The sequence below is a fragment of the Oreochromis niloticus genome, linkage group LG14 (genome assembly GCF_001858045.2).
Source record: "Oreochromis niloticus isolate F11D_XX linkage group LG14, O_niloticus_UMD_NMBU, whole genome shotgun sequence".
Classification (NCBI taxonomy): domain Eukaryota; kingdom Metazoa; phylum Chordata; class Actinopteri; order Cichliformes; family Cichlidae; genus Oreochromis; species Oreochromis niloticus.
Window position 1 is genome coordinate 32,026,311 of NC_031979.2, and position 24,307 is coordinate 32,050,617.

General features: G+C 38.3%; 1 protein-coding gene across 13 annotated transcripts in view; it reads left to right on the forward strand.

Annotated features, from left to right (window-relative positions):
• The window catches only part of tenm4 (teneurin transmembrane protein 4), a 148,670-nt gene that overhangs the window by 49,862 nt on the left and 74,501 nt on the right, over positions 1–24,307 (forward strand). For 5 of the 13 annotated variants that reach the window (XM_019345294.2, XM_019345296.2, XM_019345297.2 and 2 more), the window contains exons 4-8: positions 5,953–6,174; positions 15,643–15,892; positions 18,340–18,414; positions 18,650–18,748; positions 19,653–19,888. In XM_019345294.2, the coding sequence (XP_019200839.1) occupies positions 5,953–6,174; positions 15,643–15,892; positions 18,340–18,414; positions 18,650–18,748; positions 19,653–19,888 (882 nt within the window). The remainder of the gene's footprint in view (positions 1–5,952; positions 6,175–15,642; positions 15,893–18,339; positions 18,415–18,649; positions 18,749–19,652; positions 19,889–24,307) is intronic. The other 8 variants (XM_019345301.2, XM_019345304.2, XM_019345305.2 and 5 more) reach the window with 5 other exon arrangements.

Sequence of the window (24,307 nt, forward strand, 5' to 3'; positions counted from 1 at the left end):
ACATAATAATCAAATCAAAATAAATAACAAAAATCTGTGCATAGATGACTGATGATTGGCAACAGTACAATTAAAATTGAGCACAGCAGCAAACATACGTATTTGTTAGACATAAATTTAGAGGAGAACTTAAAGGTGCTCCTTCACCAAGTAATGATGTAAACAGTACAGAGCCTTTGTGCTGCACCCATTGCATGTTTCTGATTAGGTCCTTACTGTGATTAGTGCAAAAGATGCTGAATCGTGACATTAAAATTGCACTTCACTGACATCACCAACCACCATCAGCAGATTGGTGCAAAATGCCAAGTAGGTGCAGACAAGGAACAAAACCACTGTGGTGTAGAGACGAGCACTTTGCATGCATGTGCACACAGAAAAAAAAGAGCTGTCCATCTCCATTTGACCTCCACATTTAAACACAGTTGGAACACTTACAGCAGCAGGGAAAATCAGAATATTCACGGTCAGGCCCTCTTATGATGGCTGAGGATAAAATTCAGCAGCCGAAAATATGACAAAAGCTTTATTCATGGCATAACATCTTGGAGTGAATCCTACTCCACCTACACTGGATGACAAAATTGGTGCCAGGAGCAAATTACATAACATTTTACTGATCTGCCAATGACAACCTGCCAACCTTTCACATACTCCTGTTCAAATGGTACCACACAACCGTCCAAGCCAATTTGTTGACACATAATATTACTTGTTTGTTCTTTTTTGTCTATTTGTCTATTTTTTTTTGCTTTTTGGACCTTTTTTGGGATGGGGGCGGGGTTGCCATATTATCATTGTACAATGCTGTGATTAAATTAAATTACAATTAGCATTAAAATAAATGATTCTGTCTTTACTACAGTCTTATATGCCCACCATTGTTCAACACAATGTGCATTTTACAAAGAGAATAGCTACGTGATGATGACACTCGGTCTCCTCTGAGACTCTGAGTCATACTTCTGTGTCCTATATGCTTAGTGCCCTTAGCTGCAGTTTTTAAGTAAACATAATTCAGACGAGTGACTCCATTCATCATGGAGTCACTCAGCTGCTCCAGCCTTCCTCTGTGTGGTGGCTGTATTTAACAAAAGCAGTCATAGACCTGGCTTATCATGTTGCGTAGCTGAAGAATGGCACATTTTATCTCCATGGATATGTCTTATTTTCTATGTATAACTTCAGACTTTTATATCAGTCGGTGGTAAAATAAGAAAGATTAGTTAAGTTTGGAGAGAAAACAGGTTTAAATATCAGGACTCTGTTGATTCTTCTTATTTGACTTTCTTTTCACTTGATTACATCTTCCCTCTAAATTACATTCTTTGTTTACCTGATTTAATTTCCTCTCTCTTAGCCTGTGAAGCCTCCTCAAATAAAGGAATTTTTAAACATAAATTTTCTTTTTTTGTTTGTACTGATTCTGCTTCTCATTCATGCACAAATGTAATCATTCTGATTAGTTTCATGGTTTCTCAAGGCCAGAATGTGAATTACAGTCTGTACATACGACAGTTGCAGTTCTTAAATAAGTTTGGTAATGCCTTTGCTTGTCTCTCACTTCTGAACTCGCATAATAATCAGAGGCATAATATACAAACAGATCTGGAGCAGAAAGTGTGGCTACAAATGCTTTTTACGTAATGTAGGTTGCTGTTGGTTTGAATGACACAGCACATAGTTGATTATTGCTAAATAATAAATTATCAGTTTTCCAGCTTTTTATTTCTGTAATTTTAAATTGGTTATCCTGGCATTTTTTATAGTGTTTATTTCTGTCTGTCTCTCTCTCTCTCTCACTCACACACACACACACACACACACACACACACACACACACACAGTAACACACCATTTGGATGCCTTACATGTTTGTCACCTTACCCTGTGACACTGTGAATACTGTTTTTTCACCATTTTGTGACATTTATTACACTACAGCCGTTTTCACACATGAACTGTCATGTAGCACATTGAAGGAGATAGTCCGCACTACTGGAAGTAGTCTTATTTATTTATTTGTATTTATTTATTTATTTCCTTTTTGGATGAGGAAGCTTCCTGGATAGAATGTGTGGGAGGCAACACATTCTCTTACTAGCAGCTAATACAGCAGACAGTTAGCTGCACTATTTGTACATCAGCGCAATCAGACATCACACGGACTTAGGTAGGTGTATTAGGTAGCTGACAAGTTGAAGACTGGCTAATTTCCCGTCTTACTGTTTCAGACATTTACATTCTCGTTTGCACCTCCGGTGTAGAGAAGTTCACGGCTGCAGCGCATGTGTAAAAACAGCTTAAAGCTTAATGCAGGGTGAGACGCTATTATAGGGATTTGTGAACCAGTATACGGTAGATTCTGCAACAGTTTCCACCCCTAGAACGAATGAAAAAGGCAGTGTAAAACAGTGTTCAAGAAAGGTACAGGTGAAAATTGGTAAAGAGAAATTTTGCATAAACTAATTAAATAAAAACGGAAAGTAAGTCAGATAAGCACAGCATCATCTTGACAAAAATCCATTACACAGATCCCAAAGATCTGCGTAATGGAATTTTAACTAGTGCAGCCAGAGCACCAGTGATGAAGCAAATGAAAAATCCTAAAACAGCTAAAAAAAAAAACTTTCCTTGCCCATGTGGAAACCCCCTCGTGCTCCACTTGTCAGTTACTGTAAAAAATTTAGATTACATGCAATATCATGCCCAGAATAGCGGCAGAGTGCAGATGTGATATCACCACTCATGGAGCGTGGACATGGAGCTCTGCCACTGAAGAGGCAAGCTTCTTTTCTGTTGATTTGTGAATTTTTTACAAGCCTTTTTCACACAGTTTAACAATTTAATTCAGTTCAGTACAGTTTGATTTACATAGCACCAAATCACAACAAGGTGCTTTATATTGTAAGTTAAAGACGCTACAATATAAAAAAGAAACCTCAATAATCACACAGCTCCCTAAGAGCAAGCACTTGGAGACAGTGGGAAGAAAAAACTCCTTTTTAACAGGAAGAAACATCTATTAGAAGCAGGTTCAGGGAGGGGCAACAATCTGCTGTGACCAGTTGAGAGTGTCATGAAGGTGAGATCAAAGAGACAGGAGAAAAGGCAAACTATGAAGAGAGAGAGTGAGGACTATAGTTTAATAATTGCTAATGATTAAGTACATTTTAATTTGAAGGATTATAAAAAAGTATTGATCTGATTTTTTCAAACTACATTTGCATGGTTATACTGCTGTTAGGATCATGTCTGTATTTCATGCACCACATACTGTTTTTTTTCTTTGAGCTGTAGAGCTGTAACATAAAATATAAAACTTTTCAATAATTGTTTTTTAAATTATTTTAAATTATTATTTTTAAATTATTGTTTTTAAAAATCAATTTTTTAATCTTTTTTTCTGATTTAAATTGTTGTTCTCTGAGTGACTTTTGATAACTTACTGCATAACTGTTCTACAAATTCCATTTCATATAAGCATACTATTATTAATATGAAACCTATATTTTATATCCATATATATACACCAAGTAGTGGATATAGAATTAGCTATTCATTCCATTCTGCTTTCAGACTTTGTTCTGACTCATTTTAGCATTTTTAATAATAGTGTTATTGAAATGAATATAATTTAATGATACTGAAAATCAACATTTTTAGAATTTCTAAATGTTTTTTTACAGAGGGGATTACATGCATTTAATGCAAGAATCTTACATTATTAGTAGGTTCCTTTGGTTTAGAACAACCCAAATCTATTGAAATACATTTTGTCAGCAGTTATATAGGGAGCAAGCACTAAAAGCAACAATATATTTAGCAGATTTCCTTACCTACAGATTACATTTATTTCCCTCTTCTTGTAATTGGCTTCCTAATGAGCTGATTAAGACCTTAAATGCAGTGGGTGGTCATCTGTTTTAGCAGTTGGGACAAACTAGGCAGTAAAAGGCACTTCTGAAGCTGTCAGAATCTACAGCAGTTGGGCATGGTCCAAGGAGTCCTAAGTAAAGGTTCCCTTTTGCTGCTGTAATATAGTGAGCGAAGGCAAAAGCAATCAACTCTGGCAGCCAGAGAAACTTCTCTGGCCATCTCAAGCTGTGGCTTTCTGTCTGCAGAGGCCCTGTGTCTGGCTTCAGGTGGACGTGGTGTGGGTAAGGCAGTATTAATTAAATGCAGTGAGACAGTAGAACCTTTGTGTGCAAGACTAATGGCTTCTGAACATGACTACCTTGACCTCATTTACGTTATGACTTTGACCATGTTTAGAGGACCTTAATCTTTTCTGGTCTCACTGATGAATTCTCTCTTAGAGGAAAACGCAGTAATATTCAGTCCAAGACCCTTGTGCAGCTCATCTTTGTCTTTTTCGTCAAGCATTTCAATCCTGCGGTTGGTCTTAAATTGCATCAGGTACTAGCTTGTCAAGTGGTACTTGATTTAGCAGCACAGAGTTGTTTTTTTGATACTAATAGATGTCTTAGATGAATCCCGTTGAATCAGGCAATGGCCGTGATAATGCTCTTTGCTACAGCTTTTCCTCTCGCCGTTATACATTCCTGCACATTCAATCACAGCAGTGTCTTGGCCATTAACCCACAGCAGGACCACTATGCCTCGGCACCCATTACTGAACCGGCATTAGAGAGTTGAGAGGAAAAAAATGAAGTGTCTGGTGTGAAGTGTGTGTAAAGCACAAACTGTGACTCTCTGAAGCAGTGGACGTTTACTGCTTGTGTAGGGCTGTGGCTGATATGTTAATATCACTAATTGTTTCCTAATTAGATGCGAGTCAGTGAGTCGTGTTTTAATACTCTTCAGGGATCATTACAGACATAGACGAAAATCATCTCTCCTGATAAATGACAATCGGGTCAGCTGGAATTTCAACATCAAGACAGTAGGACTGATGGAAAAATGGGGAGAGCGCCAAACTGATGGCTTTTGTGCGCTGTAGTCATGTTACTTAAGCAGTGTTATTTTCAGCGTATTGCAGAGTTCCATCAAAAGTTAATTACACATTAATAGGAGGTCTTTGTGGAGATTTAACATTCCCTGACAGCATGTGATTGGAGCCAATAAGGCTTAACAGACAAAACTGTACCATATTCAGATGTAAGAGTTCTGGAAATATATTGAAATATAACAAGATGATTCATGCTTTAAAGGCAATTGACCACTCTGACAACTATGCTGTTTTATTTTTTATATTACTGACAAGTAGAAAAGCTAAGATGGACACAGTGTACACACGAAAAAGGAAGGATTGGTTCAGGTTGGATTCATTTCTTGACTGGCAGGGGTTTTATATATTTCCACAGGAGGGGGTATTAACAGTCACCAGAATGAGGGACATATTCATATGCTTGCTGCACAGTGCGCAAATTTGATCTCTAATCACTTATCTCTCAGTGTAACTTTTGTAGTTTGGAGAATGGCAGTTATGTTAGATAACGGATGTGAAGAGAGGTTGTTTAGAATTTGAAGAGTTTTTAGATTCATAGTAATTTGACAGGCTCCTGATGGGATGCATATTTGCTGTACTGTAATGTTTCCACACACCCTAACACGTCACCTCTGTTTTCCTCTTTTTATTTTTTTCCCTTTGCTTCTGGATTTGAGCATTGTAACCTGTAATTATCCCCCTTTTTTGCATTAAACATCCCAAAAAGGTGTTTTGTTGTTTTTGTTTCTCTAAACCAGTGCCAGGCATTTGCCTTTTCTATTCTATCTCAAAGTCATTTCAGTTGTTTGTATTGTTCTTCCCAGCTGGGATGAGGTGGCGGAGACAAAGGCAGATGTGTCCCTGTTTGTTTTTGAAGTGTCAGAGTTAAGTCTTGCATGTGTGTGTGTGTGTGTGTGTGTGTTCTGCTTCTGTGTGATGTTGCCTGTGTTTGGGTGTGTTTCATTTCCCCCCCATGTGTTGTCTCTGTTTGTGGTCCACAGGTCCTCCGCTGCATTGTTCATCCGCCTCCTCCTCCCCTGTTGAGCAGCTCCATTACCCTCCCCCTTCCATTGCAGCCAATGAGAGCCAGGGAGGGTTGCTAGGTAACTGTGCGGCTCAGCCAGCCCAGGACTCTGACTCTGAGGATGAGTTTGGCCCCAATTCATTCTTAGTTAAAACTGGCTCAGGGAACCTGTATGCTCCTGCTACCGCTACTGCTGATGGTGAGTTGGTTTTCAAACTACTGTTGCTTTGTGGAGGTTAGCCTTCCCCTACTCCTGGATATGTTGTGTTATAGGTCATGTGGATGGCTATAGGCAAGAAAATGTCCCTTTTTTCTGAGCACCATGAGAGAGAGTAGAAACTTTTGAGTCGATATGTAGCCTCAGGAAATGCACAGCACTCTCTGAAGCAAGGTCTGCAAAGTTCAGAGCCTCACACAAAGAGATGGACGATTTTGGTTCAGCAGGAGATATTTGTCACAGATATTTCTCTTCAATTTCAATGTTTGATGGTGAGAGTATCCATCTAAAAATCCCTCAAAAGCAGCTGCATGCAACCTCCACACCTCAGACAAGAAATACAAAAAAGACAGTACTCAGTACTAGGTGAAATGTAGTCCTTGCCGTATCCTAATAGAACTCTGAAGTCTGAGTGCTCTGAAGTTATGTTAAAACAGTTTTAAAATAAACACTGTCATTTTTTTAAATTTAAATAGCATAGCAAAGCATGGTTTTTGAACTAGACTGAGTCTAAAGAGTCCCAACATAATTTCTTATTAATAAATGTCGGCTAATTATTCCTCATGAAACGCAATGTCTCCTGCTGTTAACTTAACACTCACTCAGACTGACAGACTCACATTTGTGCACAAACTGCTAACATGATGTTAGGAGATGACAAAAATGTAGTGAGTGTGAAATATTTACAGTATGTTTACCAAGCAGCAGTCAGACTATGTTATTCACACTATCAATAGTTAACTTTCAGTTATAATGATATATCTTTTTTATTTGCATGAGTTGTGTGTGCAGGTAAATGTAATTTGGCTGGTCTAGAGGCTGAAATTATGGTCATATATTATTTGTTTGTTGCTGCATTGTACTATTCTGGTTGCTACAAATTCAGAGACTTTTGCATATTCACTGGTTGCTTAGACCTTCATTCTCAGTATAAAAAGTTATTTCTTTGTGTTTATGAAACATTATGAAACTTATCAATCACATCTGCATGCTAAATAAGATGCCTTAGAGTTGTTTTAATGTTGATGTCTTTCAGCTACTGTACATCTGTTACTGGTGCAGTAAACCCAAAGGAAAATTCAAAAAATCGAAATATCTGATCAATCTTACAAATCAAATACTAAAGGGTTAACTCACAGAGCTCCAAGCTACCCCAGCTGCCTTTTTAGAAAGCCCAGAGAAGGAGCTATTAATCCCATCGCAAATCTCAACACTAATTCCTCAGTAGCAACATGCTGGTCACCCAACAGTGACATGACTGTGCTGAAGGGGACATGGGTGGAGGGGAATGGCCTTTAAAGCAGCAGATTTGTCTCATAACAATGACACTGATTTGCATAGGTACATCGTTTAGGTTGGCCTCAGGCTGTCAGTAAGGGGTTGGAGACTACCGACGAGGAATATCCCCCACCAGTAGCTTTGGTCATCTCAGGTTTTGTAAGACTGATTGTTAAATTGCAAAGTAGAGCAAGTTTCTATGTGCCTTTCATATACAATTTCATATAACAGTGCACCAGAGCTCTTAATATTTTCCTGCTTGTCTGTTCTGAGAAACTTGTAAATATTGCTTAGTGCTTTGCAAAATGGGCTTTGCTTGAGATTCTTCGTTAATGAATGTTATTATTTAGTTCTAAACAATGTTTGACAGTAAGAAGCGACGTACAGTTATATAAGAGGAAATAGCCTTCATTCTTCAACTCACTTAAACCACCTAATGAGTTATGTAAGCTTGTTCGATGCCTGTGTCTTCAGTTATTCTATAGTCTTGCAGATTTTCTTTTTAAATTCAAATTTGGAGAACTGTCTGTGTAGTTTGTGTCAAATGTTTAGTGGCAATGTTATCATGAGCTACATAAATGTATCTGTCATTGAGCTTGCATTAGTGTTGTATACACAAAATGACATAGCCAATATAATTAAATCAAATTACAAATTTTTATATTTGTTTAATTAAACATATGGAAAAATAATTCAAATGTTTTCTGTTTTATACAGAAGTTAAAATTATGGATAAAAAAGGTTTCACGTTGCTAAATGTAAATGTGAATTTGGTATGCATCTCAGGTTTCAGTGAGAATTGCATGAGCAAAAAAAAAGGTAATTTAAAAGCCACCATGGCAAGAATGACTGGAATATCAAATCAGATCTTTTTTTTAAATGCAGGTCAGTTGTAGAAGAAAAATTCAAAGTCAGGGTTAACACACTGTAGCAAAAAAAAAAAAAAAATAACGATATTATTGGCAGCAAACAACCACAGAAAATTTGCATGCCAAAATAATTGTCTCACAGTATATCTGTTGCTCTGGAAAACAGGTGGTTTTTTTATCGCTTAAAATTACATTTGCTCAAGGTCGTCTTTGAGCCCCCATACAGGACTTAAAATGTTCTGCTAGATTTTGAACAAGTAAACACTCTCAGCAGCATATCATTATTCACATTAGTAGCTTTCAAGGCGGCAGTGTTTATTTATTTCCCTTTTTTCCTGTGGGGTGGGGGTAGTCCTGCTTTTATTTAGAGGAACACTGAGCAATAGTTTCTCTAAGGCTGATGAGGCTGCTCGCTGAAGCCTGCAGTTCTTTTATGAAGCATGTGTTTCACTGTGGCCCTCAGCTTTCTCTGAGGGGCTTCTTCCCGAGGAGACTGCCAGTGAGATCCCGCTGCCACACTGAGCCACAAGATCTGAGACACTGCAAACTCCCAGCATTAGCATCTCTTAATGCAAAACAGCATGGGGTCGGCCAGTGTTAGCTTTCAGCGCAGCCGGGCTCCCTGGTGAAAGGGCCGGCACACCACCACCACCGCACAGCTGACCAAGCAGGAATGCTGAGCCGGACAGAAGGCCCGGGGACATAGCTGTGTGTGAATTCAAATAAGTCTTCATTTGAACTGCTTAATCATCCCGCTGCGTCTGCAAGGACGGAGAAATGTGGTTAAAAGAGGTCACACCAGAAAGTAATTTAGCCACAGACACCGTGAGGAATAAAACTATCTGAGGCTAAATAATAATTTAATGAGCAGCACATGGCACTGCCATGCTATGCCCCTGTTTTTCTGAGGATCTGATTTTTTATTTTTTTTGAACTGACATATAAAAAGAAATTGGTTTCTCTTAGTAATAGCTTCAAGTTATCAATGAACTAGAGTCAACAGACAATTTGTCCAGTTCCATTCAACTTGCTGTCCGTCAGTGCGCAGGGACCATGGATAATGCATTTTGCATACCTACATATCTTCTTTTCATTGACATAAAGTGAGATGCATTACTTCCATTGCACGATGATTGGAGACCATCTGTGCCCTCTAACAAAATCTCCAACCTCTTGATGGATTTGCAGCAGAGTGACATACAGAACAGAGCATACATAACCACTTGTCTTGTTCTTTCTAAGGCAGCTCAGGGAATGACAGAAAATCCATTAGATCTCAGGGTGAGAGAAGCATTTGCAAGCAAATCCTTATAGATTAAATTGCTGTGAAACTAGATTTTTCTGAATTATGTTATTAATATATTTTTTGTTGCGATATTAAAAACAACCACATATATTTTTTGGATAAATATATTTACTTCCAGCAAGTCTTTTCTACTTACTCACCCCTTTGTAAAAGCTTGTTTGGGGATCTTATATTTCTAAAATATCAACATTTTTCTACCTCGGTGATGAAGGTGAAATTATAGTCATAATTCAATATGTTTTTTCCCTATTTTTCCATAGAGAGCGAGTAGAGGACTGAGCGTTAAACACATCACGTTGTTCTCGGCACCTGTTACCTCTCAAATGGGTCCAGCAAAGACAGCTAAAATTCCCTCATGTCTCTTCCATTCAGACTTCTCTAATGTCGTAAGAAAAAGCAAGTCCAGCAGAGAGAACCAGCTTCTGAGAGTCAGTAGAGTGTGCAGCTTCACTGCCTTCGTGACAAATTCTATTTGTATTTTTATAGACAAATGGTACTCAACTGGAAATTTTGCTCCTGTGATTAGCCATAGGGGATGTAGCAGTAAGCAAGATTTAATGATTTATCTGGGCGCTTGATAGCTTTTGATTAATTCTGTATCGAATAGCTCACACCTCAATGCGTTGATCGGGTGTTTGGAGCATGTCATATCACTTTATTTCATCAGGTGTGACCATCACTGCCATAGATTTCATCCACTGTCCTTGTTCAGAAATACAGCATCCCGCAACCCAGGTCTTTATACCGAGTGGTAAATTGAGAACCTGGCCTCTGTATGTGATTTGCCGAATGTGGCAAATGACACACACTGCAAGCACAATATCTGGTATTATATTGATTCAATCTATTATATATATCCACTGTATCCACTGAATTAAAGAGCTGATATAATGCTATATAACGTAGAAGTTAATATTTTTATTTTAGTGCCATATAAGGTTTACATAGCACATAATTTTCTCATCACAGAAACACCTATTTTCAGTCTCAAATGCCAAGGCGGCCAACCCGAAAATCCCAGTCTGCTCTTATTGGTTTGTTGGCTCAATTAGTGCTAAATTGGATCAGATGAAGGGACGCTCTGCTGTGACTGGTTGTCGATTTTATTGTTGTTGTAGTCGAGAGTAAAATTCAAAGTTTGGCTACTGCATACACTCTGAGTATTTCATTAACAAGCTCAATACAGTAGCTCATGAGTAAATGAACGTACCTAGGACTTCTCAATAACCCAGATTTCTAATCTTTAACTAAAAATCGTAACTTTTCATTAGTAGAACAAGGAGTTTGAATTATTTTGTATTCTTTTAGTTTAGTTTTTTTTTTTTAATTTTACTTGTTTGTGGAACATTAACCATTAATTTTTATTTAATCTTTCCCTGAGTTTTGTGTCACTATTTTTTACAAATGGGACAGCAGTCTCCCAGTAATTATAACATTCCACCATTAGACATCTCTCTTATTTCTCAGAGTGCAGGGTGAGGTCGTAGCTAATGAAGTGGATTTGCTTTAATTACTTGTCTAGAAAAGCATCAGGAGGCCTTAACCAGTGCATACATCTGTTAGAAAGAAAAATGAATATGCCACATTCCCAGACTGAATGGGTATCTTTAGGCTTCTGTTTTGAATGTCCTGTGAAAGTTTGGCTATGGTAACAAAGTCCTTCTCTGACTCTCTGATAACAAATGAATCTTCTTTTGTGCCAATTTTGTTGTGCAAAGCAGGTCAATAGAAAACCATTTATTTTCTTGCATCCTTTGGATAGTAGTGAATAATTGTTGCTGAATCACCACATCTGTGGGGGTCATGTTTCACTGTGCTTGGTCTCAGACGTGTTTCTTGTCTTTCTGTTTCTTTTCAGAAAAATAAGAATGACTTTCTGCCTGGCTGTTGAGCCAGGTGCAAGAAGTATTTATCTTTTTCTTTATTATAATCTGTTCTACTGTGCAGTGTGCTGGGAATTGCTTATATATAAACAGGTTGGCAGGTTTGGGAAAACTTCTCAAAAAGCCAATAAAACAGTTGGAGTGGACTGTGCGTAGTAAATTATCTTTTGCAATTTGCAGCTTTCAGGGTTCTCCGAGATTCATAAAAACATTGTTGTGCATGGAAGTTTGGTTGTACTGCAAAACTGATTTTTTGATTGTCAAACGTGTGGACCTTGTCCCCCTACTGGGCCATAAAGTACAGACTTGAGTTCAAAAACAAAAAACGTTTTCAGCTTTGTAATTTTACTTTAGAAGAAAACTGCCTTTACATATGTGCATTTTAAAAAGAAATAGAAAAATCAAAGTTAGAAATTTACATGTTTTTTCAGACCTATATTCGATCCTGAACATATAACTCATTAATAGTTAGCAAACAGCTAAAGCGGAGCAGTGGCTGCCAGGTGCCAGAAGGAGAGCTACGATGAAGAATCAGTCTCAGCAGGCAGCAGCTCATCAGAAGGGAATGAATCAGTGAAAACACAATAAAGGAAATTGTTTTAGGGGGCATATGATGATCAAAGGTTTGATTAAAGGCTGCAGAAGATTTCAGTCGCTGATTTGTGCAACCGTTGTCTTGAATTTAGAGATGTCTTTTCTGTGTTACAGTATCCATAGGCAGGTCAAAGGTGGAATACCCAACCAGAATTATTTTCCATCAGTTTTAAAACTGTTCATACATTAAGGTTTAAAATGTAAATTTAAATCTAAGTATCAGAGTAGCTCAGACTTCAGAAAGTATATTTCAAATATGTTCCTCCTGTGGTCTTTAAACAGAGTGAACAAAAGAGGCAGTAGTCCTAACTATACACTGCAAGCCCATTCTGTATACTTGTATTAATTTATACTTATATTAAGTTTATGATATATTGATGTGCACCAATTTATTTTCGTGGTAATTTTTTATGTTATAGCAAAGCTCTTAAGAGCCTTGCTATAACACTGGGGACTGCTACTATGGTCCCCAGGTGCAACAAAAATATGTTAGAGAAATTAATTACTTGTTGCCCTACATTTACTTGATGGTCATACAGTAGGAAGTAAAGTATTTGTTTACCTAAAAGTAAATGCATTCCAGAGCAGAGATGCATTTGTCCTTGTGATATATTTCTCAGTGTATCTGTGGTGTCCCTGTAACTAATTAGCATATCCTTATTAATGGCTTTAGGGAATCAGTTACATTACTGAGCAGGAAGGAGGTCATCAACAACCGTGTGGCTTTACCTCACACTAGTCCACTGCTGATAACGACTGTGGTGTGCTTCTCTTTCACTGTCTCGACTAAGCACAGAGGCAACGTTGTGCAGAAGTGGGGAACTTAGTAGCCGACCATCTGTCAGTGCAACAAATGCATCATATAGCAATTACTTCTTTCAGTGGTTCTTTTACATTAGAAAATATGTAGATTACGTGGCGTTGAGCCAGGTGAAAATTAAAATGTTTTCTCTTTTTTTTGGTGATAGTTAATGGAACGTAAAGAAACAGAAACACTAGACTGAAACAATATGAAACTGTGTATAAAACTACCTAGTGCCTTGTAAAGCAACAGCTTGTTTAAATCCTGAAAAGAAACAGGCTTGCTTAATACAGCATGGTACATTTTGTGTTGATTTCTTTTGCTGAGCCATTATTTAGCATGCCACCTCTGAACACAAAGGACTTTATACCCACTTTGCACAGCAGACCTAAGCATTGAAGCTTAATAATAGTGTTTTCTGAATACCCAGTGTGCACCTTAAAAGTTCTTATTGTGCCGGCTTTGATTGACACATGTTGATATCAGAGCTTCATGTTCCTGACCCTAAAAATATCTGAAATGACTCTAAGCTTCTTGACTGGCATGAGTAGGTATCGCTTTAATGAAGGAGCTGATTATACAAAATAAGCTTTGTGTGTGTCTGTATTCTGCTCTCTCTGCTGTAAATTGGCAATTTAGTGTTGTGGATATCTGTGAAATAAAGGAGGCTTACTGCTATAAAGAAAAGCCACTCTGTGTAAAGCCGGGAGTTCATTGATTGATGAATGGCTTAGCAGATGTGGAAATAAATGGATACAGAGTGCACACAGACATTGGTCCTCTATCTCATGAATTGCACAGTATCAAATAGTGAATATAAAACCACAGGGTACAATTTCTCCTTCTAGACTTCATATCTAATAGTTTTAAATCCTCTTAAAAAAGTGACAATAGAGTTGGTAAAAAAAAAAGAAAGCAAAAAGGGCAAATTTTGCTGCTAAAAGCTTTGAAATGGTACATAACCAGTGGAGTCACTCTTAATCTGGTTGATTAAATCTGGATCAAATCTTGAATTTGTTTCACTTAAGCTGCTGCGGCAGTTACGGGATTGAAGTTTGGAGGCAAACAAAGTATTGTTTATTTTAAAAAACTGTGCATGCTCAAACAAACACTAAATGCAAATTCAGAAAAGCCGAGTGAATTGGTGTGTTTCAGGAAGAGGCCGGCTAATCTGTTTACACAGGAGTCAGTGTCTGATCTGAGTAAACTGTCACAGGTCTCTGTGGGAGGTAGAGAGAACACTCTGATAGAGGTCAGTTAGAGAAATAATGAGCAGAAGTAGGAGTTTTTTAACTGTGTTTTTTTGTTGGTAAGTGAAAAGGTGAAAAACTTTGTTAGTTTTGGTGTTAATTTATACTCACTGGTCAGTTTGTGAGGTATAGCTTGCTAATTCCAGGTTCCTGGTAGTACCAAGTTCCATCAAAACTGCCCTAACTCTTCATGGATTTATCAACATGCTGGAAACATTTTTCTCAGAGATTATGGTTCATATTGACATGACATCATCACACAGTTGCTGCAGATTTCCTTGATGTGAGTCTCTCATTTCACCACATCCCAAAGGTGCTCTATTGGATTAAGATCTGGTCACTGTGGAGGCCGTTTGAGTACAATTAACTAATTATCATGTTTATGAAACCTGTTTGAGATGATTTGAGCTTTGTGACATGGCACATTACCTTGCTGGAAGCAGCCATCAGAAGACAGGTGGCATTTAAATGATGTCCAATTGGTACTAAGGGGCCTGAAGTGTGCCAAGAAAATATCTTATACGCCATTACACCACAAGCAGAAACCTGAATCATTGATACAAGGCAGGATGGATCCATTCTTTGATGGTTTTTTACCACAAACTCTGACTCTGCTACTGTACCCTAGCCTATTGCTGCAGCCCATCAGGCCAGGGAATGTTTTACAAAACATCTGTCTGAACTTCAGTTGCCTGTTCTTAGCTGACATGAGTGACCCACAGTGGTCTTCTGCTGCTGTAGCCCATCTGCTTCAGATGGGCTACAGAAATTCTCTTCTGCATATCTTGGTTGTAACAGTTGGTATTAGAGTTTATTCTGCTTGCTTATCAGTCTGGCCGTTCTCCTCTGACTCACTGGGCATTTTGTCTTTTTCAGACTATGCTCTATGAACCCTAGTAATGGTTGTTTGGGGATCCCAGCAGATCATCAGTTTCTGAAAGGCTCAGACCAGCCTGTTTAGCACCAACAATGATGCCATGATCTTTCTTCCCCATGCTGATGCTCAGTTTGAACTTTAGCACTTTTGTGCATATCTACATGCCTAAACACGGTCCAATGTGATTGGCTGATTTTTGCATTAACAAGCAGTTGAACAGTTGGACCTAATAAAGTGACTGGTGAGTGTATGTGCTACTGAAGCTATGTCTAATCATTCATCAGTCAGAATATTGTTCCTGACTGGGCTGAAATAACACCATAAGGCGTGAAATAAGCTTTGGATTTGTCTTAACCAGTTAGTTTACACACATGAGCTTGCTTTCACAAACCTTTTGGAATGTGCATCCTCAAAGGAGCTGCCATATTTTAGCTATGCTGGCAAGCAAACTGAATCTGGCTGTCTTTGATGGTGCCTTCAAAGGTAACCCAAAAGTGCCTGAAAGCAAACAGTAAATGAGTCGAATTTTTATTCTTTTAAAATATCTGTTCCATGTTTTATTTCTTTTCTGTTTTTTTTTTTTTCTTTCAGACGGAGCCTTTCAAAATCACTCTCGGCTGCGGACGCCTCCTCTACCACTCTCCCACTCCCACTCGCCCAATCATCAGCACCATGCAGCCTCTATTAACTCCTTGAATAGGAGCAACTACACACCACGGAGCAACCCAAGTCCTGCGCCCACAGACAGCTCCGTTCCTCCTGAGGGTCCCGCCAGTGGTCAAGACTCTGGCAGTGCACAGGACAACTGGCTACTTAACAGCAACATCCCCCTGGAAACAAGGTACTGTGTAGTTCTCTCAGACAATGTATAGAGAAGTTGGCATCTGGAAGACTTGAGCTGAGCTGGTGCCATTGAACTTGGCGTTTCCTCCTGTTCCTGCTGTCCGCTCAATATTAAATTACCACAGTGCTAACAAGGAGCAAAGCAATAAAATGGAAAGTATCCTGCTAGGGGCAAAGGCCTATATTTGTGATGAACATGATTTTGTGGCAAACAAGAGAAAAGTGGTGCTTTTGGTGTTCGCCTAATACTAGGAGTCCTAACAGGGGAAGCTATTGAGTTTAAACAGCAGAGTAATTACAATCATGTTGGATAATACCAAATTATATTCAGGCTCCCGTGAGCAGGCTTCGTAGCTCCTCCACTTCAGCCCTGAGTTTTATTTATTTCATATTAATCAGTATTCATTTCTCTAGTACATTTCTCAATAGGAGGCCCTTGTGTGAAGTAGATCTGTCAAGTGTTATTGTAACAAAGGGAATATCTGGTGTTTCTTTGGATGGTCTTATTGCAAGGCGGTATGAAATTAGGAATATTGAGGCGGAATTTTCTCAACCTTCCAAGATATCAATTTAGTCTGCTAATAGTAAAAAGAAAAAAAAGCAATCGCCACATCACCAGCAGCACATTTCCACAAATAAACCCTAACACCTTTGAGTAAGTTGTTAGGGAAAACAAAAAAAATCCTTTGCTGTATAAGTGTTGCAATTATCTCTTCAAAGCAGTTAAGGCCAAAAAATTAGATCACAATGACAAAAAATTGTGCGTACCAATTTTTTTGTCATGCCATATTATATTATATTATATTATATTATATTATATTATATTATATTTACAGTTTGGCAATTTAAATAGTTTGTAAATTTAAATAAATGCAGCAAATGTATTTCTGTTTCTTATTCGTTATAACGAATAATAAAGACTGAGCAAAACCCACAGTTCTGGCCAATGACAGGTGGTTTCTCCACATATATATATATATATATACTGTTTGGAACAGGTAGTACCCTAGTGAAGGTGTCACTGAATAATGATCGATATCGATCTTGTCAAGCTGTTAGACAAGTACTGTTCAGGCTTATTATAATTTAGTTGGTCAGCTCAGATTCTGTCAGTAAACCATGACGAGCTGAGAGAGGACAGAATTTCTTTCCTCCATTTATATGTCAAATCGTCAATCTCTCTGAACATTTTTCTGAATGCTGAGCCTAAAAACTCAGCTCAGAAAGTGTGCACAAGTAACAGTAGCTATTTGTTCTTAGCTGCTGCATAGCTTTATGTACAAAAGTTAAGGTTTGAATATTGTGGTTTATTTCTTCTGTTTTTTGAAAATGTTATATAACAGCATCCTCAGTTTAAATGTTGCCAATATTTTTAATATATTCAGAAGTTATTAAAAACCACTGGTCTGTGTGATAAAATACATTGCCATAAATTAAATAGCTGTTGACAGGAAAATAGCTAATAGCTAATTTGGCGTGGCTAAGAAACCAGTCTTGAACAGACTTATTGTCTCTTCCTTCAGTTTTTGTGAGACGCTTCAGTCAACAGGAAAATGAGAATCAATTTCAGCTGGTAGAAGGACAGTTAGTTGTATAATGAATGATTACACATCATCCAGCTCCAGTTAATCCCGTGCAGGTATTCCCTGTGGAACAGAAAACAGATGGTGAGGAGAGGCTAGAGTGCTGCTGAAATCACATACAGAATCGAGTCTGTATAACCTATTGCATTGAAGGAAAAAAATGACACCTAGCAAAGTTCCAATAAGGAAACTGAAACCATTAGCAATATCCGCATGGACCCTGCAATATTAAATGTCACTTTTACTAAGTTAATAGTATTAAAATGGCCCTCTCTTGTCACTTTTGGGAAATTTAATTGCACTGATAAATTCAGCACTGGTATATTTCTGCCGTGCTTTAGCACTGGAAAAATGCCAGCAGTTGGTTGGCCCTGTCCAGCTTCACCATTTTTTTTTCTGCCAGGTTTCTGCCAAGTATTTCTTTCTTCGTTAAAAGTAGCATTCTTCCCTAGAACACAAGCTTGAAAGACTATGAACAGATTTTACTGCTGGCCGCAGAGGGGACTGGGATCAAAAACAAAGCTTTTCTCTTGTACCATGCAACGTGTTCAGCCTGCCCATTGCATGTGGACAGTTCATTTCTCCATTGCATTGCTGCTGTATTTCCTTATGGAACAGAGCTCTCATTTGGGGGGGGGCAGTAAGACATGAGATTCTAGAAATTTTTACTGAAAATGTGTTTTAAGACATGTAGCAACCATTAAATGGGAAAAAAGTAGCAGTTAAGGATACTAATCAGTATAGAGGCTATGAAACCTCAGTGATGATTTTCATTAGACTTAAAGTAGTATTTGTGTGTAATAGACTTTAAGGTTTTTATTTGTAAGTGATCCATTGTTTTCTTCCAATCACAACCTTAAAGGAGCCAGAATACTCTAATGTTTATCAGAGAAGAGCAAGACGCTTGCAGAGAAGGGCAGGGCTCGTACAAAACAAGGTATGGCAGTGTCCAAATGAGGGGCATAAGACAGGTAGATGTTATTTGTGTCACACCTTTGTAGAAGTAGTTCCATAAGGGCCTTGGTTGTTTTTTTTGTCCCATACTGTCCATCTTGAGCTCCATTTGTCAGTTGTTGATGTTGCTTGGTGATCACAAGTTGTATTGGCCTTTCTGTATTTCTTGCACGCATGTCTCACACTAGCTTCATATCCATCTTTCCACCTGTGTGTAGAAACATAGCAAAGCAGACATTCCTAGAGACTTTACAGGACAACCTCATTGAGATGGACATTCTGGCATCAGCACGCCACGATGCCTCGTACAACGACGGGTATGTTGCATGTTTGCTATCTGGCTCAGACTACTGTCAGGATCTGCTTTGCCATGAAAACAATAGATGCCTGCACTATTTTCCATCGAGCATCCTCTGTTTTGAAACACTGTCAATCATCTGTGTACATCTCCTGCAGTGTTACAATCCTTGCTGTATTTGTCCCTTCCCTGTTTAATACAACTAACAATTTGCATCGAGTAACATTGTTGGATTGTATTGCTTTTGAATAATGGTAAACACGACCGCTGTGTGGAACACAGTTGCCCATGCTGTCTCCTGTTGCTTGAATAGGACATGTGAGAGATTTGTCCTGATATGTATAAATAAAATATAGTCTCAGTGACTTTCCACATCATACATTGTAATATAACATTCAATCACGCTCATGTCACTGTTGCTCGAGAGCTTCTTGTATGCTTGTCAGTAAAATGGCCTTGACAACAGCGCCGCTGCCACTGGCTCTCTGATGGGCTGATCATTCGGCACTTGGACATGTAGCTGTACACGTTTTCTGAGATAGCCAGCCATGTTCTTCAAGGGCGAATAAATCTGCTCAACTCCATGCTGAAACCTTATATAATGTATCTCTCCTCTACGTAGCCTTGACACATGGTTACGGGGAATTACTCCTCTCGCAATGGATGGAATATATAAACAAGAGCCAGCTGTGGTCACTCGTCCTCTGAAAGAGATTTAATATAGATTCATAGTTTCAGCTGTTTCAACCCGATATGCCTTAGTTTTCGCACTAATCTAGCATGACTATGGTAACACTACTGAATGTGCTTGGTATTACTTACCACTGGAAAGGGCTGTACCTGGATAGACAATAACCTGCAACGTTATGGTAATGAGCACCTAGTGTTTCTGTTAGAACTAACAAGCAGATGTATTTTCCCAGGCACTTCCTATTCAAACCAGGTGGAACATCACCAATGTATTGCACAACTTCACCAGGATACCCTTTGACCTCCAGCACAGTTTACTCGCCTCCTCCACGACCTTTGCCTCGAAACACCTTCTCTCGACCTGCCTTCAGCCTGAAGAAACCCTATAAGCACTGCAACTGGAAATGTGCTGCTCTCAGTGCCATCCTCATCTCAGTAACACTGCTGTTCCTGTTAGCCTACTTCATCGGTGAGTCACCTCTGACACTCTCATACGCCAAGACATATACCTCTGTCAGTCACCTCCAAGCCCCGCCCCTCACTTGAATGCAGACATAGGATGAATACATACTTTATCATTTCCTTCTATCATCCATTTTAATGGTGTTGAATCTGTCCTCTGCACCTTATATAAGCATGGTTATATAGGGACTCACAGATTGACTCTTTGCCCACACAACTCGTCTGAAGAAACATTATCATTCATAGATTGGACTGACTGAATCTGCAGATAGGCAATCCAGTGTCTTGCTCTTGTGAATAGCCAGGATGTGAAATAAATTAATAAGACATCAGCCATCACACGAGAGAGGGCTGCACATTTAGAATATTCATCTTATTTCATTTAAGATTCCCTAAACAGCATTCTCAGGTCCCAGCTGGGTAAGGACTATCAGATAAGTTTTGCTATTAAATCATTTCTGCTCATTTTGACTGCTGTCCTCCCCTAAGGGATTGATATTCATATCCGGTCATACAGTTTTCATTTCTGTGATCTATACACACTAGAAGTGTTTACACAGCGTTTTAGTTGTAAATAATCACAAGAAGTGTCTGATAAAGACACAGAAATGAAAAGATAAGACATGAAAGTAAATGTGGGGGGTTCCTGTAAGCAATCTCTGTATCAATCAAGCAATCTCGGTTCAGCTTCAGACTGTCACAAAGCAATTTCCTGATGTTTAAAACAATCATTCCCAACAATTTAATAGGCCACATCTTGACATATGGAGAATTTCTAGAGGAGAGCAAATGTTTTTAGAACTTAAAAACAGGTTAAACAAAGCCATAATTAGCTAACTATAAAATATAAAGCTAATGTCTTTGTTCTTACACAGAAGAAGTATTGGTAGAACTGTGGATAAATTAAATGCCAGTGGCAAACTTTTGGTACATTTAAGGTCACTAACAACATATTTGGAGTTCAGTCTTAAGTTAACCAAGCTGCAGGTTGACTGAGTTATTGCTGTAAACTAGACTACGTTTGGGGTTCATGAACAAGACTGGAGTAAGGAGAAAAGATCATGTTTGAAACTAAGTGTCAGAGGTTCTGTATTACAGTGAGAAGTCATTTAAAATTTCTCAAAAAGGTTTGTTTGAATTGTGAATTTAAATATTGTCGTTGCCTTGATTAGCAGATATTTCCAACAGTCTGCTGATTGGAATGAAAAACAAGCAACAGCTTTTGTAATTAAGTAATGAAAGATCACTGTAACCCACAAATAAAAAAGGAGTTGATACACATTTCCATTTAATTTATTTTTACCATATTATGTACATCTGGTTTACTGTGAATTTCTGCTTAATATACAGATGGCTACACTGTTGAATTTAAGTCTCAAATAGAAAAAGGAATCATTCATTGTGAGGGATGGCAGGAACGCTGTTCATTTGCATGAAGTTGATGAAAACAATCTTGATTGTTCTGCTTGGTGTCACGAGGGAGATAAATTTTATGAAGGTTATTTGTTGTAGATACGCATTAGGAAGTAACAATTACAAAAGCTATCATTAATTCTTCTCTTTAAGAACACACAAACTAAAATGTGATTATTAATTTTTGTTACCAGAACCATTTAAACTGAACCGTGCTGATGGAAAAAAAACCCACACAAACTGATTGCTGCTCATATTATCTACATCTACTTATTTTAAATTGGTAGGCAATTTAATAGGACCAATTTGAGTTTGGTTTTCTTTTGGCATCACCGGTGTAATTTGGCTGTTAAAGTAGAGATACAATTTGTGTCTTCTGCTTGTGACCTGGCCAAAAGCCAAAGATCCCCATCAGTGTGATGGTGCTTAATCAGACTCTGTAATTATAGCCTGCAACGCTCAGGCCATCTCTCAATGCACCACAAGTAAACATGTTGGAGACCAAGCCTCACCCTAAGATCAGAATTTCAAATCAAGAACATGGGCCATATTTAATTAAAAGCTTGATGAGAAAATACATTTAATTCCAAGTGCAATTAATTATTGAGGTCTGTAATTGGGAACTCTGGGTGAGATGTCTAATGAACCCAGTTATGCCTCGTGGCAGATGTTTTGACATGTAGCACAGTTTTATTTTTCCACAGCTGTGTAAATTGGAACATTTTGAAGTACAAAAAGGTTGGGACTTTAAGGTGCCACCATATTGTCTCAGTGGTTGCTTTCTCATTAGCACATTTTTATATATTTCCCATTTTAAGGTCATCAGTATCCTCTTGTGTTCCCTTCCATTCACCCTGGGTATCTAACCAAGGACAATTAGGCTGGGCCCCATCTATTTTTTTGACTTTACGGTCATCCAACCCAGTAAAAGGCTCTGTAGCCCTGGTCATACCTGTTTGTATGTCTTTCAATACCTCGCAATATCCTAGCAATCAATTACTTTTATGGTGAATTATTTTCCAAAAATATTTTTTCCTTCATTAAAACCCCTTTTTGATTTAATCCTAGAATACACAATATAGATTCAAAGTTCTATATTTATGTGTAATGATGAACACCTGTGCTACAGTAATATTTGAATATACTATTGTTTTTTTTCTTTATCCTATGAAGTATCACTTAGTCATTGCATATACAACTACATAATATGTGCTTTTGTTACAACAACAGACATTAGTTAAAACGCAGGTATAGAGAAACAGATTGTGTTTAAATTCAAAGAACAACAATTAGAAGTATCCATTTTACCACTTAAACATGATTTATACAGAACATCAAAAAAAGCATCATTATGAATTTTCGCAGGTTTTAGCTCAAGGTCTTAGCTTTTTGGTAATTTCTTCTTTCCATCAGGCACTCAGATTGGATGGATGCTTTGATGTGATGTCTTTTTTCCATCCGAACTGGCATTAATATTTTTTTTCTGTAAAAATCTGCACTGAACTAAGCAACACTGAAATTCCTATTTAGTCATAAATGTATTTGGTCAGTTCACCATTCACTGAAAACATAAGCATTGTAGCACATTATGCTGTAGGTATGAAACGAATCAATTTTTCATGTTTCGTTATTTTCTTTTTATTTATTTCTTTTTTTAATTAGTCCAGTATCACGACATGGATGAGAGATGAGTCAGATGCACTGACAATAAAGCATGGAGAGCGTGACCACAGTAAAAATCTTAAAGCAGTGATACATCAGGGTTCAAACTAATGCCAAAATGGGAAGATATATTTGGTATATTCCTTTGAGAGGTGAGGCATGTATAGTTTATTTAACACTCTGAAGTGGCTTCTAGGCTTTGTTTTATTTATTTGCTTCAGCGTTACACCTAAAAGTTGCAAGTTTTGTAATTAAAATGATCCCCAGCAGCCAACATGATCTTGCTCAAAGACCATAGAAAGGTGTAAATATGTTTAGGTAAGACATGAATCACCAAAGGCTGCTCCTGAACACGTAAAGATTGATTGGCCAGATGGCTGAAACATTTTTCAGTCCAGGGTATCTGAGATTGCAAACTACAGCGTGCTTCTTTGAAACACCACATGATACACAGCATTTTATGATTTTTGCCCAGTAGTATGAAAAAGGAGTTCTTCTCAGTATAGCATCCTTTGAACTGTGCGCTAATTGGAAAGTGCTATGATCAGAGGACAGAAGAGTTTATTTCTGTGGCAAATCACAGATAGCAATATGGTTTGACTTCCTCAGATTGGCTGAGAAGTCTTCTACTACAGTACCTCTGCCTCCTAATTGGCACATGGCGTGACTCAACTTCCTGATAAGTGATAAGTGAAAGGAGGGCACAACATGTGCTTAGGACAAAATGGACAGTCCTATAAAGCACAATACTGATGACACGTCAGTGGCATCATTGGAATGTAGACACAGCGTGTCAGTGCCAGTGGCTATCATGTTAGAAGTACCTTGTTATTCCTACTACCTGTCTTCAGTTTGCAGCCAGTTGCAGCAGCCATATTACTATCATTGCACAGTGTTTGCAAAGTTTGAAAGGCAAGCAAAACAAAATTAGGAGGCCTCTACTCTGGCTCGGGTCCAGTGCTCTGCATATCATAGATACCACAAAGGCGCTGAAGTAAATCTTTAAGGATGGGAGAGGGAGGCTCTTTAACCATTTTCCATTAGGGGCCTCAGGGACAGATGGGATGAAGAACGGGGCTCACAAAGACGTGATTACTAGGACACTTGGAACGACATTGTGCCTGGTGACTTTGTGATTGTTCAGCAACGTACACTGACTCTTTCCATTTTGCCAGTCAGTGTTGAGCTACAAATCAAAAAGAATGTCATTCTGGAACTTACAAAATGGCAAATAAAGCCATCTGTCTCTTCTATGGTTGCCTTCCACGGACACAGTCACTTCCACAAGCACTGGGCATGCACAGAACAGATGCTGGTATTGAAGATGAACTTTTATCATGTTAGGGAATGT